At 40.4% G+C, this 18,396-nt stretch overlaps 1 protein-coding gene across 9 annotated transcripts in view; it reads right to left on the reverse strand.

Annotated features, from left to right (window-relative positions):
* Positions 1–18,396, reverse strand: part of trpm3 (transient receptor potential cation channel, subfamily M, member 3) — a 168,439-nt gene that overhangs the window by 121,932 nt on the left and 28,111 nt on the right. For 2 of the 9 annotated variants that reach the window (XM_032516959.1, XM_032516968.1), the window contains exon 1: positions 11,638–12,537. The exons of 5 other annotated variants lie outside the window; for them this stretch is intronic. In XM_032516959.1, the coding sequence (XP_032372850.1) occupies positions 11,638–11,727 (90 nt within the window). In that variant the 5' untranslated portion in view covers positions 11,728–12,537. Of the gene's footprint in view, positions 1–11,637; positions 12,539–18,396 lie in introns of those variants that run through there. 2 more of the 9 variants (XM_032516961.1, XM_032516964.1) reach the window with 2 other exon arrangements.

Consider the following 18,396-nt stretch of genomic DNA (forward strand, 5'->3'; position numbering starts at 1 on the left):
GACCTGTCCCAGACGACCTGAGAGGTCTGGGTGGGTCATAGTGTAGTAGCATATGACCTGTACTTGAAGGCAGCTTCATTTCATGGTGATAAAGAGAAAGAGACAGAGCGACTGTGCTTGTTTGTTGCAGGAAACAGTCAGCCTCATAGTGTTTTGAAACCTTCTTGTGGCAGCGCCAGAGGCAGTGATGTTTTCCGTTTACTGCGTGGGACTGTCACACCGCCTCAAAACGGACAGACAAGTCTCACTGCCGGTTCCATGACTGGCCACCGCAGCGTGACGTCAGGTTGCGTTTCTCCTGTTGAGTCCCACAAGTTTTTCTATGGTTTACACAGTTGACAGTACAGATTCCAGTATGTCATTTTGTGAAACACAAAAATTCAAAGCAGGCTACTGTATCAAAGCTATCAACTGCTGTATATAAAAATACAATTTGAGCAAAGAAACAAGGATTATTCTAAATTTAAAAAAAATATATATATATATATATATATATATATATATCTACATTACATTAAGTGTCATTTAGCTGATGCTTTTATCCAAAGCAACTTAGCAACAAAGCGTAATATTATTTTCACACTGCGTTTACAAACAATATTGCTCTTTCTTACTATTTTATTTATGCATTTATTCGTCTCAGGAACTGTGCATCTTGTCTTCCCCCTCTTTCCTTTTGCACTACTTATATTTTATATTTTATTCTATGTTATACTCCTCTTATGTATCTTGTAGCTTGTAGACACTGGAAAGCTTTAATCTCATTGCACAGGTATTGCACATGTGTAAAATGACAATAAAGGGTATATGTCAGAGGTTGCACGCCTCTGGAGCAACTATGGGACACATTGATTGATGTATTAAAGTGGGAATTGAACCCAGATCTCCCACAGCAAAGGCATGTGTCATATCCACTACGCCATCACCACCACACAAATCTACACATTAAGGTCCTGACAGCATATTTAAGCATACCTGGAAATCCAGAGTTCTCGCAATAGCAGAATTTGAATTTGCTCAGCGAGTTTCTCTGGCATTGAGTACCGCTGCTCATTAACTATACCCCTGTAGCCGAGCTGCACCAATCAAATCGGTGAATCTGACATACATGGTCCTCCGTGTGTTGTTGTGATTGGTAGTAGTGTCATCAAATTGCGTGCAGTGAGATTTTCAAATACACACTTGGTGCCGCCTCTCGAGATGAGCGACTTTCATTACTAGATGCCAGACCCTTAATCTTTTGAATTTGGGTCTGGATTGCTATATTTAGGCCATATAATATATATATATATATATATATATATATATATTGTTCAATGCTTTAAATTAAACCATTTGATGACTTTGTCACTAAAGCTTTTTTAATCTCAAAAGGTATTTAGTTATGAACAGTAAAGTTGGAATGATGGCTGATTGATTAAGTAGTTTAAGTCAAACATTTTGTTCTTTGTCGTATATGACAATGAACTAAATATATTTGTTGGTTGGAGAAACAGTTCTGGTGATGATCATTGTTCGCTATTTTCCAACATTTTAATAATCAACACAATGAAAGTACCCTTGACAAAGGTCCAGAGGGGCCGAAAAATTAATTTCTTCAATAAATGTGTTAAATGAGTGCGCAATCCTTCTTTTTCAAGTCTAATGTGACATTTTCCACCTGCATCAAAGAATTGTTGAATGTGTGATGTGGGTTTTTTTCTTCAAAAATAAACAAAAAAATGATTAAATGAGAAAAATAATTGGCAGATCAACTGATACTATACATAGTTGTTAGTTGTAACCCTAATGAATAACACTGACTGAACGAATTCAAATAAAATCTCAGGCTGGAACTTGAACTATCACTGAGTCTTCAGTAGAGCCTGAGATGCTGTGCAGTCACTGTCCTTGGTGCTGATTCTCAACCGTTAACTAATCTGGCTGCGTTTCACAACACTGCCAAGTAGCACTGATTGGCTGGCTTAAGCAGCTTGATTGATTACACACGCCTCACTAGCAATATGGCTTCAGATCTCAGATTATGAGAGAGCCTCTAATGTTAGTCTCCTCCCCTCACACCTCAGCATGCCATTTCATTATCTAACAGCCTTGCCAATAATGCAGTATGTCAGTGTGATTAAATGGAAATGTATGGATTAGTGGACTTATTGATTTATTGTTGACCTATTGATTAGCTCTAAATTACTTCCCGAGGAGCCATGCCTTTATGCTATAATATAATCCAACACAAGAAAAACACACAGTCCAACATCCTTGATGAAAATGCCTCATTCCCTATTCCAGGCCACCCCACACTACAGTACACACACTGCTACTACTAATTTAAGTGATTTATGAAATTGGTTGTGCATCTCTGCCACTTTGTGTAAAGAATCTGATGTTAGACTTAAATTCCATTGAGCGCTAAAAAAATAACTCAACATTTTGGGTTGTATGCTTTACCGGAGTAAAAAAGATACATTGCAGGGTTCAAACTGTACTTTTGGACGGAGCCAGGCTAGCTGTTTCACCTTGTTTCCAGTCTTTATGCTAAGCTAAGCTCTGTGTGTGGTACTGATTATCTTATCTAATTCTTGGCAAGAAAGCCAATAAATCTAGTTTAAATTACTTGTCTTCTTACTTTAATGTTTTCCTCATGATTGTCTAGTTCCTACTAATGAAGATAGATTTTCACTAATAGAAACATCACTGTGTTTGTAATGTTTTTGGACTAAATTCAAATCAGTTCCTACTATGATATTCTTATCAACCATTTCTACAATGCTAAGGAACGTTGAGTGGATGAAATACTCAAACCAAATGTTATGTGTTTTTAAAGTAGGACTGTCCTGACTATCAGTTTTGGCGCTTCAAGCCTTCACTTGGTCAAACTTTCAGTTTACGTGCTGGTAAGATGATAGCTCAGGCCTTTTTCCGTCGTTTTGTCTGTCTATCGATTTCAGAACCTGGGACAGCGCTGCACCTAGGCCTACACACCCCCCCAAGCTCCTACACTCACAAAAAAACAGCGTCCCGTCTGAGAATAACTAATTATTACGAATGTTGATGCATAAATTATATAAATTAAATTATAAATCAATAATGTGGGGTTACTATTCCTTATTTATTTTGACTATTTGGGATTTTGGGGGTAAAGCCTTAGCTTAAAGAAACATGTAATAGCATAAAGCTGCACAAAAAATTCAAGCTTATCAAGAGGATTCATGCAGGGGTGATGCACAGACTCTATAAAGTAATAAATAAAGTATACGTTATTATAAAGCGTCAGGTATACTCGAGCGCAACACCGTGTGCCATAGATGGCACACGCGTTATGAGCATGCATTGATATGTTGATTGGTACGCATTGTTCGTTGCAACATTCTTCAAAACACGAAAAAGATCTAAATGACTGTCCGCCTGTAACACTGGGAAGAACACTCTTTCCATGAAGCCGTTTTTTTTTTTTTAGCTTTGACAAAACTCTCTCTCATGTTTTTTCACACTCTCCAGCAAAATGTGTCTTCTTTTCCCAGTGTGGTGTCTGCCTCTAACCACATATTTAAGGCTGCTTGACTCTCTGTGGTCTGTACATGAAGAATCCCACAGACGTTTGTACAGATCAACCGGCTCTTCCCAGCTGACCGTGTTGAATTGAAAGCGTAGCGGGCGCGTAATTGAAAAAAATTCAGAGGTGCATGACCACGCGCGGACCCTTTGCGCTGGAAACCACAGGCGTGTTGACGTAATTTTATGGCGAGTGCACCTCGTGCCCCAAACATCTCGGCAACCATAAATTAACCATAAGTGAATCAAAAACATCTGGATTGCCCCCTGGTGGCTGCCTACAGTATAGGTCAGAAACCCCGCCCCCTCCATGTTGGCGGACGGGACGTGGGCCAAACTGGAAAGTCAAAGTACACGTAAAATAATTATTTCCCAAAGTGATGGTTTCTTTCATTTAAGGTATTTCTGATCATGCTAATGTTGGTTCAAGTGTCTAAAATCACAAGATGGCGGCGCCTGTATCCAGGGTATTTTGGCTTCACTACTGCAGAGTGAGAGGAAATGGAACTTTTTTCTTTCTTTTTTTTTTTGCAGCCTATTGATTCAAGTTGTGTTATCGTGTGCATAATTAATTAGCCATCCGTCAACAGCATGCGATTCCCCCTGACAGTTTACAGGTCAAAGGGCAGCATTCAGAGTTCATACCTCTACCTCTAGTGTCATGTATATTGCAGCTCTGAATACAAGGTGGGAGCTGTGGGTGGATGGATATGCAATTTGCATTTGTGTGTGTGTGTGTGTGTGTGTGTGTGTGCAATTGAAATTTGCACACACTGCGTGAGAAATTTTGACAGTGAACGCTAGAAGAGGTTCACCAAGTTATACATTTATTCTGACACTCCTTTCAGCATCGACTCTCACAAATGATCAAGCAGCTGACTGGTAGGGTGAGTCGTTCTGTACTATGTGTTGCATTAATTCAGGACATTTGAGATCCAGGTTATTTTAGAAAGCATAAAAGACTTAAAAAAAAGACATAAAAGAATTTTTTTGTGTCCCTTCCCATGATTTTGAGTGGAAGCGTGCCAAATAAGAAATATAAATTCTTTGTGTGCCTGAATAAAGGAACAACATGTTAATTGGCAGCTTATGTTCTCGTTTTGGCTCATTAGTGAAATACTGTGTTAATTGAAATCTCATAAATGAGGTATTTTCTGGTTAATTGAGACATAAACATGCAAGCTTTGAGGCTTCCTGTGACTTTGAGGCTACACAAAAGAAAAAAAAAGAGGAAGAGTGAGAGAAAGGGAAAGGACCCTCCCAGGCATGTGCACGACAATGTGTGGTTTCTTTCAGTTTCGTTCAACACTCAAGAAGCATTTGTTCTCAACACGTTGGGATCTGTCAGTAAGTGTGGAAGTGTAGTGAAAAAGAGTGTGGGGATTTGGACAGATACAAAACTGCTCTCCAACTCAGTTTAAAACACAAGCAAACGACACAAAAAAATATTGAGTGAGCAGCTAGTGTTCTTTGTGCACATGGTAAATCCACTTCCACATAATAATTGTTTTTATTAAAAGTAGACGTTTTCCGATTGAGGTTTGTAATAAAAAAAAATATTGTATATGTTTTTTCAATGCCTAAAATAACAACAAATATCCATTGTGTATCACCTATATTCATTTAGCGCAGCACTGCCATGAACTGCAGCGACGCACCTCCATGAGTCGAGGTAACTGTTTGTGGTTATGTTACATCTGTTACAGCAGCACAGTAGAGTGTGTTATCTAAACTGGGAAAGGCCGCTGAACAGGTTAAGCAAAGACAACATTGTCGGTAGCTTTACGGTTACAAACAGGTACGTGATAAACGACACGCTAACATGCTGATGGATTCAGTGTACTCTCCAGAGTATTCTCGGTTAAAACAGTTGGATGATGGTGTTTTGCCCTCATTGTTCACCGTGAAGTTTGCTGGAATTAACTCCGTTAGAGAAAAAAATGCCTTGTAAATGCTACATTGGTTGTAACAAAATAACCAAAGTAAAAGGTGAACAAGCTTTAAAAAGGTATTGTCTTTTTAAATAAGTGCTGTGCGGTAGATCCAATTCATGGCGATGTACTAAGTGGTTTATGTGTTTCCCTAGTCTTTCTTTGCCAGACCTTCCTCCACAGCGCTGCGGAGGAGGGTCTGGCAAGTCCACACAGCATTCTGGGATAGTAGAAAAACGTGCTCTCGTTTTTTGCAATTTCTACAAACCAATCACAATCGTCATTTAGTGTGTACCCAACCCATCCGCCATGCTAAAGCAGTCAACCTAGGGTAAACACTGCATGGTATGTAACTATGCTTTATGTTTACCTGCACAGACTACAAGCAGTATAGAATAGTACCTATTGTTACCTGGAACATTATTGACAGGCAACACATGACCTGTTATTTTTTTGTATATGTTATTTGCACTTCCCCTGCTCAAAATAATTAAGTAATAGTCAATGACAAAACGCACACAAAGATCCTAACGTAACATGCATGTTGTGGGTGTCATTATCGTGCGATATGGCAAATGTAATCAGATAATCAGTTTCAGAGAGCTTGGTAATTGAAACAATCCATGCTGTCCCAGTCTTAATGAATTTATCAGAAGGTGTTAAAAACATAAGAGAGGGAGTGTAATGCATAGATTCAGCTCAGCCTGAAAAAGCAACACTGTCTCCAACAATCACATTCCATCTGATTACCAGTTCAAAACAGTACGGTGTTTTAGGCACGGTATCAGATCAAACTGAATGGATTTGAACACAGAAACTCACAAAAATTACAACAACGGTAATGTATTTCACTCTTTGGTTAATAAAAAGACAAAGATATGCAACATCTGGATCAGAAAATACCGATCAGTTTGTGTCATGAAAGGGTCTCTACTCATGTAGGCTCACTTAGTTTCACAACAATTTGTGTGCTGAGATCTACTGTATCCATCTACCTCACTTTACCTACTGTAGATTCAGAAATGGGTGGTGCCACCTGTAGGTGACAGGTTGTACTTAGTTTCTTACACTAGCATATTGTAGGTGTCAGAATTCACATTAAGAATAGAAGATTTTTTACAAATATTGCGTGTAGGATGAGGTACTCCCATGCCTATTCACTCCTCGCAGCTAAACTAGAAAAAAGCACTGCAACAGTGTCTCTTTTTATGTAACACACATTTATTTTTAGCATTAGAAGGATATATTTATTTATTTATTTTAAGCCGCAACATCCCGTCCCCCATGTATTTTGCATATGATGGAGTGGCATCTATGCTTTATGATTACGGGAAAAAATGGAAGAAAAAAAGGAAGAAAAAGAGAGAGATTGACAAAAAAAAGGACGTATGAAAAAAACAAAAAGAGGCAGACACAGAAGATGAAAGAGAGAAAGACAGGCAGACAGACGACACAGCAGTGAAGAATGCAAGGTAGATACAAGAGAGGACGGGCAGAAAATGAACGACTTCATGAGGAAAAACAAAAAAAGGATTATTATTGTATTCACTGTATGCAGCATTTTCTTTGCACAAATACTACACTGCACTGCAGAGGTGTTAATACTGTGTGATTTCCTAAAAGGCTAAGACAACTTAATGTAGTATACAAATAAGATACAAAGCACACAATTAAAATAGGAGAGGGTGTCATATCCAAACACTAAAGAAAAGAGAGGTTTGAGTGAATGCATCAGTATACCGTACAGTATGTAGGAAGTATTAAAGTCGCTAAGAGAGGATAAAATAAGAAGACAGATTTTTAATTTCCTTTTCTCTGTCCAATATTGTTCCTGTTCACACTTTATCCCGCTGAGTCCAAACAAAATCCCAGGCTTAAAGTGGTAAAGAAAACTCAACGTTGCAAATCTATAATCATTTCAGGTGCAGGACACAAGCTCTGACAGAGAGAACATTTTTGATTAAATCTATACTGTCAACCATATCCAGCAAAGAGCTCTTTCGTAAAGGTCTGGACAAAAAAAAAAAAAAAAGCACAAAGTTATAAAGTGACAATGAACTACAAACTGTATGACTGTTTCTGTGTGGACCTCTGGCTGGCCAGACAAGATGAGAGCACCTGGACTTAAGGTATGCTTTCTCTTCTTTCCTTAAGTTTCCTAGTTCAGGGTTCAGTTGTCTAATAGGGACATTTGTCTTCTGTGAAGTGGCACTTGACCAATTGCTTGCCATTTTAAAAGGTCATTAGGAAATGTTGTAATGAATTAGATTACTCGTTGAGCCCTCAAATCAGTACAAACCTTAATCCTTGTCAGTTCGGGATCGTTAATAAAATGTATTTATTTAGTGCAGAGTTACCAACTAGATTGGAAATCATCCTAATTAAAGCTAACTTGTAAATCCACTAAGACTAAAGTCCATTCTCGCTGATAGAACTCCCACATATTTATTTTTAAGGTGAACTGAAAGACACACAGGCACATAACTATAGACAGAAACAAGCATATGAATCAACATCTTCACATTGAGTTTGCACTCAAGGACATTTGCACGCACAAACACATATACACACACACAGACACACACACAGGCAAGCGCACACACGCACACACACTCTCTCTAATGGATAAGTTGCCAAACCAAGTCAATTCCCCAATAAATGCTATGGCTTTCTGGGACTTGCCTCTTTGAAAAATGAATAAATAAAATAAATCTTCAAATTTTCAATATTTGAGCATGCTTCATGTCTGTCGCACACATGTACACATAGACCCTTCTACCCATTATGTGGTCAGCTTGAGGATAATGGAGGTGGGTGAAGAAGTAAAAGTAGTAAAAGGTTTTTGATTAAAAATCACAGGAGGGGTGGACTGGTTGTGTTTGTATAAAACAATATTAGAATGCATACTGGAAAGCCTTGAGGAGACACGTATGCTGGTAGTAACATTTCCTGGCGTGCTATCCATACCTACAATGGCAATTTAATATTAAATATAAAGGTTTCACTTCTTATTGAATTCACTTTTTGTTACTGTTTCTTCCACTCTGAGCAGACCACAGGGTTCAAATCATGAGCTCGCACACCGTCGCATGCAAGGTTGCTGCAACTTCAACTGTGCCTGTAGCACTGCATAATAAATGCATATACTTGTACATAGAAAACCATGTGCACACATTCACATACAAACACGCACACACAATCTGTCGGAAATATTTTCCTGCCCAAGGAAGACACAAAACATCCCTGACGGCCTATAAATTGTAGTCAAACCAGGTGCACACACAAGCATAAGTATGTAGCTGGCAGCAGCAGGCAGGTATTAAGTTGGAGGGGCATGGAGGAAAGTGCTTGTCGTGCAGAAATCTACAACAATAATGACAGGCCCATTAAGTTAATTTCACTCTGACAGCCTGATGCCTCCCTAGGAGGATTCAGATACAGGAGACAGTTTCAGGGACCATAATCGCCTGTAGCTTCATCTATCGTGGTAACTCAACATGAATACAGGTTCAGCTGCTGCTACTGAAATAAAAACTGTTCATCAGCATGTACTGTCCATCACAACATTCAATAACCGACAAAATCTGTAACGTTACACAATACACACACTGCGCTGCTACATTCCCAGCTATAAGTTACTGTTAACTTTGTTTATTCGGCACACGCTCACTCGCTCTCCCTCTCTTTTCGTTATGCATACAACGTACGCACTACGAGTTATTCCTTGAAGGAGTTTGCTACATTTAGCATGCGTAGCCGTGGCGAGAACCGGAGTTGTAACACAATGGTAGAAACCCTGCGCTCTGACCACCAACTGCTAGACAGCTTTCACAAACAAAAGCTAATGTGACATACTGTACATGTGTTATTATTTTTCATGTTTCTTCAAAAACCAAATGAACCGGTTAGTTACCAGTTAATGGGTGCTGAAAGCTAAGTTAAACAAAACTCACATCTAATCCCCTCCGGCCACGGCTGTCGCCAGCGGGGAGGCCTAAAACCCGGTTAGGTAAAATAGTCATTGTGAAGCAAAGATCCACTCCGAACTAAAACATATATTAAAAGTCATTTTAATTCATTCAAGTATCTCCCGAGTTAAACAACAGAGACAGCATTGCGTTAATATTGTTCATTCTGGAGCTGCTTTTCAAACCATACCTGGAAATATAGAGGGAATATGGAATGGGAACATTTTTTGTTTCAAAACTGAGAGCCATAACTTCATTGTTTACCATACATAGGTTCTACTTGGGCGCCCCGCCCAGGTAATTTGAGCCCCGCCCAGATAGATAAAATCCAAATTCAATTTTTTTCTCCAAACAACGGTGTATTTTACCATTATCGCGATATTCAACGTTATATTTTCCTCATAGCGTGCAGCCCTAATAACTACCCTGAAATTTTGTCAGATGCAGCATGGTGTCGCAATATTTTCATCATCTTTTAGTCTTATTTGTTTAATGTGTAAATTGTTATTTCATTCTAAATTATCTGATAATGTTATGTATCGGTAGTCATTCTTTTTCACCTCTGTCTTACTAGTTTATGACTGGACCCATTTTTACTGAACCCAGCCATTACGCTTCGTGCCGTCACATCCTGCACCACCCACCACAAGTCAATTCTCAACCTGTGGGAAACACTGCACTTCAAATAAAAACTTATTTCAGTGCAGTCCCACAGAAGGTCTAAAGGTCTCACTTGACAGCAGATACTGAAGTCTTGCAGAGCTTAGGGAAGGGAAAAAATTAATCAACTGAATCTGAAAAAATACTGGACAGTATATTGCATATTAGGTTGCTCTGAATAACCTTAACACACACATGCATAGATACAACAGCGTATCCTGTGTATCTTCATGTGGAGTTCCACAGTAAAACATGTGTTAACAACCACACTATGTACGTCCTCAGACGCACACAAAAACAATTGGATTACAACATTAATTGAACCAGGCTATTCAAATGCAAATGGATGACACGTAAGCCCAGGCAGTTGTGTGCTTCAACATCACAGCGACTACTAATATACTGTTCTGTGAGAAACTTTCATAAAGCAAGATCAAAGGAGAGTGGAGAAGATCTATTCAAGACCTCTAACAATAGCCCTTCTTAAACAGCACCTGTAACTAGCTTATACAAGCACATGGATGAATAAAGATAAGATTTTAGGTTCCAAATGTCTGTTAGCGAGCCTTTTTAAAGCACTGAACAGAGTCTATTAAACACACGATCACTGATGCACCCACACATGCTCAGATACACAGATGAATATAAACTCATTCACACACATTATATTATACACCTCTGCTCAGGTGATGAGGTGATAAAGTGTATTTTTCCAACAAAATCTGGCTAGTTTAACATAATATCAAGTCAACAAGGTTTTACACTAAGGAACATTCTTTAATTCTTTTGAACACCTCTCTGCTGGGATTTGATGTTGCACATCCACCTTTTCCTAAATCTCCTCAGTCCCCATCTGTCATCTCCAATCCAACATTTCTGCTCACCCATCCCTACAAAGCCTCTCTTCCCTTATATTCTGTCTCTTCCATTCACCATCTACCTTTTGCCTTCTCTCTCTTCACCTTCACCCTTTTGTGCGACACTCGTGCTACACACAGAACTGGACCCCTACTGGACCCACTCTCTGATTTCTTTCCATCTCTTGTTGTCAATGTCTTGTCATCCCCTGTCCTTCATTTTATTTCTTGCACTTAACCATTTATAAATCTTTGCTTTCTTTCTTTCAACACACTTTCTTTGTCTCTGCCGCTTCCAATTTCTGTCTCACTCTCTGTGTGCATCTCTTTAACATCATGTTCCTGTTTTTCCCGCCTCCATTTTTATCCTCCCCTCTTTGCGCATCCCCCTACTTCCCAAGCTTAGTGTTATGCCACACTTCTATTCATTTTTGACTTTATCTTTCCCTGTCTACCATCTTAAAGCCTGCCTTTCATCTATTGGGTCATGCATTAAGTACACTTGCAGGTTGCTATACATGTCAATTTTTTCGTATCCTCACACCTTTCTACTAATCTCCCTCTAGAAAGTGGCAGGATATCAAAAGAGCTGCCTGACATATTTTACTAAACCTCCCAGGGCATCCATTTTTTTAGTCAATTCCCACTCTCCCTTCCCCTGTGTTATTTTACCTTTAGCAGGCGTACAGATGGCAGGAAGGCTGCATGGCACAGTTTTCTGATGGTCCAGTTGAGTGGCCGTGGCGCATCCAGCTGGTTCATGGTGCCCGCTCTTCACGGTGCAGCCACTGGTGCCCGGCGGCTTTTCCCGGGACCAGGATCAATCCTGCCCCACTGGGGGAGCAAAAACGGAAGAGGGTCTCCAACTCCAACTGCCGAAAAGCACGCAAGTCCCAGGGCATGACCCTCGACGGACAACCATCAACCAATACCGCCACCACCTTGAAGCCTTTACTCCACCAAGCAGATGAAGCTCTTACCTGGGCAGCTCTGTGCCCCCCCTCCCCTCCCTGCCCTCTTCTGCTCACCGGGCCACACAGAGCCAAAGAGTCCGAGGCAAGCCAAACCTGGAGCACCAAGAACATCTGATTCCTCTTCAACCAGTAGCCAGAGTGTACTCAGTTCTGGAGCGAAGAAACCCAGAGTGTACAGTAATTTCCCAAACAACAATGAGCAGAGCGCAGCAATGCACGACAGAGATAAGAACGTGTGGGGTGAAAGGGATGCAGGTAGAGAAAGAGGAAAAAAGAGAAGAAGAGATGGAGGAGAGATGGAGAAGAGAGACGAGCCGAGCAGTGCAGTGCAGTGCAGTAAAAGCGCAGAGGGGAGAGGAGAGGAAAGGAGAGTAGCGCAGAGCGCATAAACGGAGCAGCCTGACAGGCAGCGGCTTAGATTTGAGGCTGCAGGCACACTACGGTCTCTAAGATGAGAGGAGGAGAGAAAGAGGAAGAATGGAACACAGAAAGACAGTGAGATGGAGGGAGAGGGTGAATGGGGAAACATAAAATAAGGACCAACACAACTGAGGAACAAGCTGAAATTCAAACTATGGGGATAGGATGCGAGAGAAAAAGATTGCTTCTGCGCATGGGGAAAAAAAAAAAGATGAGCGATGAAGAGAAAGAGACAGACAGAGAGAGAGAGAGAAAGAGAGAGAGAGATCGAAGGCAAAATGGAGAGAATGGAAGGAAAGAGATATGAGAGGCAATCTCTTGTAGTCAAGAAAGAAAAATGGATAAAGCACTGTCTTACATATGAATTCAGATGGCGCTTGAGGATGAAAGCACGTTGAAATAACTTGGTAATGTGGCAGCGGAGAGAAGTACGACCTACTTACTGATTTGCACGTGGGACATATTTATACATGAAAGCTCTAAAGTGGTTAAATTGATGGGACTGTCATTGTCCATATTGTTTGCTGTATTGACAAGAATGTTGCGCTGCACTTATAACGTTAACAGAAAAGACAACAAACTCTTTTCTTCTTTTTCAAGGATTTCCTTTGACCTTTAAACAGTCAATCTTTCCATTTTTATTCGTCACATGAAATCATAAGGTACAATTCCAGCGAAATGTAATCCCATTACCTCCTTCAACTTGGCAGAATGTCGGATCGGCACACAGAAAAAGAGTCACCTGGTTGAATGGCGCTGGCACTCCAGGATCCAGCCAAGTCTCGGTGAAAGGATGCCACCGCTGCTGACATCCTGCTGGAAACCGACCGAGGCACGGAGACCACCCAGCTCACCGCCCTAAGTCTACACACTGGCCAGCAGGATGCCCAGCAGAGAAGTGGCAGTTGGTGTTCAATTGCTCCATTCTTGCCCCGGTACCCCCTCTGATGCAGCCTGGGTGCCAGCGGAACTTAGCCCCCCCCCCACAACATTTGAGGTTGGGAAGTTTTGTCTGGACTCAATACATTGTGGAGCAACTATGCTCAAACAAGAGCTGTTAGGATATTAGGACCAATCAAATTGTCAGGGCGGGTTTTATACGATGATGGACGGATGACCAACAGTAACGGAATCAACACTTCACCAAAGAGCTGTTGGGTTGAATTTGTTTACAACAAAGGTGGCTGCAGCTGGAGAACTGAGATGTGTAGATTCGTGTTTCCATCCATCCATTTCATCACGTCTGTTACAGAAGATATCAGCAGCACATTCATTTCAATATCATCAACCAGCCTGTTTTAGCTCGACTCAAACCGGCTGATGGTGTCGCTGCGACCCAGCTGTTCATGTCGCAGAGACTGGTTTTAGAAGGTAAACGAAATCTCCTGTTTCAAAAGAGAAGTCAGCTACACACTATAGAAATAAAATGATCAATAATCCATTCTTTTTCTACGTTACAAACAGCTTTACTAAATGGCAGAGTTTTAGACGGCACCGTCTTGTCTCATTTCGTGTTGAGTTCTGTTGACCTGATTGGTTGTGCATGAAACGGTTATTGAAATGTTATGTACTGTGGGTGATTCTGCCATTTTTATAGCTAGAACAGTATGTTTTTCCATTTATATCATGTTTCTATTGAGGAAAATGTTGCTTCACTAGGTTTTTCCATGGGTTAGACCACTGCACATCCAAATAAGCGCCCTTAACGATCGCCAGTCTGTCAGTCTCCATAGGATAATATGGGAAAACTCGACCCCCTACCTGGTGGCAACCAAATATATTTTCATCTTTCTAAAACTGCTTTTCCATGATTCACCTCCATAAATTATTGTATAAACACAGATATTTGTGCATTTACTTAAAATCCATGGAGTCACAGCCAGGTCTGTGAGAGTTTAAACAGCTGTTTCAACTGTCCCGACATAGACATATGCCATTACAGCCTGTTTTGCTGCATGTAAACTAGCATGCAGTATGAAAGTCTGGGATTGTGGAGAGCACTAACTGGTCTACTGAATAAGCATGTAGTCAAACCTTAAAATAAAAAAACACTCATTAATAGTAAAAAAAATTTAACCGCTAATGAAGTCTACTTTCGACCATCAAAACGTGTTTATCGCCTGTAACTCCGTGATAAAAGGAAATAACGGAGATATGTGGCTGATAGAAGGAGGTTAACATGTTCTATGTTTTGACCTAAGGAATTCTGTCTTGGAGAAAACTGGAATGTTTCATCCGTCCCATGTTCTAATTGTTCCGGCTTTCCCCCGTATCCACAGCCCAATGGAGCAGTAAGAAATTCATATTCTGACTAGAATCTGAGTATGACGACGCCAGTCTACCTCCAATGTAGAAATGAAATTGAAAGTGGATTGTTCTCGTCCACGTAGAGCAGATTGTAGCCATAAATTGTAGCTGATAGCCATCTTCACCTTTTCCTCAGTGTTTACTCTGATGTTAACAATTGAAATCTTTGACCGGCCGTGTTAGCAGAGTCAGCAGGAGACCGAGTTGATTTCCCTATTCTGATGAGTGACGCTTAGTCATGAGATGGCCGCAGCAATGGTTTTGCTAGCTTGAGCTCATCTTCCTTGGTGCTAGCTAGCCCAGGATGGCAGTGTTGGCAGGAGACTGGCAAGTTGATATATACAATCCTGATGAGGTATTCATAGCCACATGCCTTCATCATCCAATGTCAACCAACTAATATTTGTGAATAGACAATTAATGAATACATTTTGCGGAGTTGATGGAGAGGTGACTGGAGATGTCCGCACCTAGAATGGCCGCTTTCAATAATAAGGACCCAAATTACAATTTTGACCCGATTACAGGTATATTCACAACATACCCAAGCCTTAGATTAACAGGATTGATAAAGGCTAAATGTAAATGATTATTCTCACTTTTTCAGTTGCATTAGAAAATTGTATTTTGTGAATTGTTATTGATGCACACATTGATACTACAACCATCCATAGAACTGTTCTGTAGGACCTAGAACGTATCCACAATTGCAAAGCTTATCAGTGAAGTGTTGCTTTTTTTAACTGAATGTTTAATTATGAAGCAACACAGCAACAAAAAATTAGCCAGCTATTGTTTCTTCATCTCTGTTTGTTGGTGCTTGGTGTGCCTTTATTTCTATTTCTAGCCACACCAACTGTTTTGTCTCCAGTGAGTTACTGGTTCACAACCCTCAAACACCCAAATGCTTGTCAAAACAAAACAAAATATGAAACACAACGTAAATTAATAACTCTCTGTGATAAATTTGGCATGTTTGGCCTGGTTGAGTAGGGATTCAGTGTGATGTGATTCTCTGGTTAAAAGCACTGAGGGTTTGGAGGTGTTGAAGACAACACATAAATCCTACTATAAATGTAGCTGCATTAAAGGAGTATTTCAGTCGAATCCAACACGTAGCTGTGTAGTTTGTACATTTGGAGTGCTGTCAGTAAAGAGAAAAATGGAACTAATTGGTGCTGCCTACACCATGTTATCCTCATGCTAGAGTTAGCACCCAACAGGCTTAAACAGGGCCCGTTTTAAACATGTTTTTTTTTTTAACAAGTTCAAAATGTCATTAAAAGTGCCTATCCATGTGCAGTGATTCCTTCCGATTAAACACAGTGAATCTGTTTGCAGTAGCTGTGAAAGAAATGCATTAAAGTTGTGCTAATTCAGCTCTGTTTAGTCCCTGTGTTGAGACGGCAGTTAGAGTGCTTAAGGACCGTCTACAAACTACAACTCAGAAATAGATGAAACAAAAATATGTAGGCTATCAATTAAATGATTAAATAAAGTAGAGTCTCCAAACTTACCTCAATTATAACTTGTGTCCTGCGAGTTGTACTACAGCACTTACCTTTTTATCTCTTTTCAGTATTGTAATTTGTAGAAGGTCCCAAAGCACTCCTTGCAGTTTCAACACTGGAACTAAATGGATCTGAATTAGCACAACTTTCATGCATTTCTTTTACATCTACAGCAGACAGACTTGCTGTGTTGCCTCGGAAGGAATCACTTCACATTAGTAAGCACTTGTAATGACATTTTGAACATGTTTTGAGGCTAAAAACATGTTTAAAACTTGCCCTGTTTAAGCCTGTTGGGTGCTAACTCTAGGAAGAGGCTAACACGGTGTAGGCAGCACCGACTGTTTTTGTTTTTCTCTCTACTGACACCACTCCAAATTAACAAACAGAGCTACGTGTTGAAATCGACCGAGATTCTCTTTTAAGCATTCAAATATCTGAACATACTGTACCTGTGCAACAAATGCTTTAGCGTAGCTGGGGCATTAAATCCAAACAATTACAAGGTAAGCTTATAATATGGACATAGAATACAAGAGGAGCAGTTTTTCATATATTTGAGTGTTCATAAAAGGGAACCCTGAGGAAAGATGAAGCACAAATGTAGTTTAAGCACCTCAATTAAGCAAGACAGACTATCCGAGTTATCATTAAAGCAAAATAAAAGGAAAAAGAGGAATACGCAATGAACCATGTTTTTCTTACTTAAATTAAAATCAAAACAATAGCTGCAGCAATGCAACACAAAATGACAAAATATGAACAACCTTGCCATATTGCTGGAATGGTTTTCTAAAACATCAATGACAGTATAGCGTATCTCACTATAATGTAATCGTATGGTCCTAATTACTCTTTTGAGTCACCACATCACAGCAAGTACGTGTCTTGCCCTGAAAGGGACTGTCAAGAATATCCACCTCACCCCTGGGTACCTCCGAGACCTGCGGGAGTTCTCTCTGTCAACGGTACGTCTCGTCACTGTGGAGATGTGTGTGTGTGTGTGTGTGTGTGTGTGTGTGTGTAGTAGGAAGAGCGCATGCATGTGTGTGTGTTAGTTTGTGTGTGTGCAGTAGGAAGAGCATGAGTGTGTGAATTTGTATGTGTGTGTAGTAGGAAGAGAGCATGTGTGTGTGTGTGTGTGTGTGTGTGTGTGCGTGTCTGCCCCCCCCAACCAACCCTCTCCCTTCACACTTCTCCATCTCACCCCATGAAATGCTTCAGCAAACACAGGTCAGTGCATCACTCTGCACTTTCTGCATCCTAACTCTAGATGGCAACCTTCTAATGCACAATATCCATCTCAGCCTAGGCCCTATAATACAAACCTGACTCATATATAATGCTACAATAAGAGTTCTGAATCAGTATCACATGGCGAGTTTCTCTGCTAACATAGAACCAAAGAGATTGCCTTTTTTAGTGCTAAAAATATCCGAATACTGAGCAGATGAAGTCAAGTCTGCATTAGTTTACTTCCAAACAAGCAACATGCACACTGCAACCACCAGGGGGCATCAGTTCAACACACCTGCTGCACACAGTGTCTTGTTTGTTTTATGCTCTCACTCTTTTTTGCTACACTAATTATCACAATGTTAAAAGGCATTAAAGCACTGGTAAAACCCAAGGCCAGACAAGATGAGATGTAATTCTCTCACAATGATTAATTTCTCCCAATGGGAGCTTAACTTGGCAGAGAAGGGAGGCAATTAACTGCAATTACTTAAAGCGTAACTCTCGCCAAAATGCAACATAGGGTCTATTTGTGAATGTACCCGAGTCAAACCTTCGATTAAAAGCATAATTAGGACGAAAGCGCCACTTTTAAGATTTACCGTATTTTAGTTTTCGGTCAAATGGCCTTTTGAATGGGAGTGCTAGGGACACTACTATGACAGCATCAAAATCGAACATTTTTAAAACACTAAGAAGCCTCGACACAACATGAAACTTTGCTCCAAGTATCACCAGGGGCTCTACACATGAACTCAGCATTGAGAACATTGTGTACACACAGTTTACTAAAAAGAAAGGTTTTGAACAACTCACTAGCTGTTGTTATTTCCACTCAAAGCCATCTCACCAGTCAAAAATAGTCGAGGGAGGAGAGAAAAGATGGAAAGCGGTAGCTGGTAGCTTGTATCCACGGAGCAGCGGTCCTAGCTGCTAGCTCCTAGCTGCTAGCTCCTAGCTGCCGTCCGGTGAGTGTGTTCAGC

This window comes from Etheostoma spectabile, chromosome 5 (genome assembly GCF_008692095.1).
Source record: "Etheostoma spectabile isolate EspeVRDwgs_2016 chromosome 5, UIUC_Espe_1.0, whole genome shotgun sequence".
Taxonomy (NCBI): domain Eukaryota; kingdom Metazoa; phylum Chordata; class Actinopteri; order Perciformes; family Percidae; genus Etheostoma; species Etheostoma spectabile.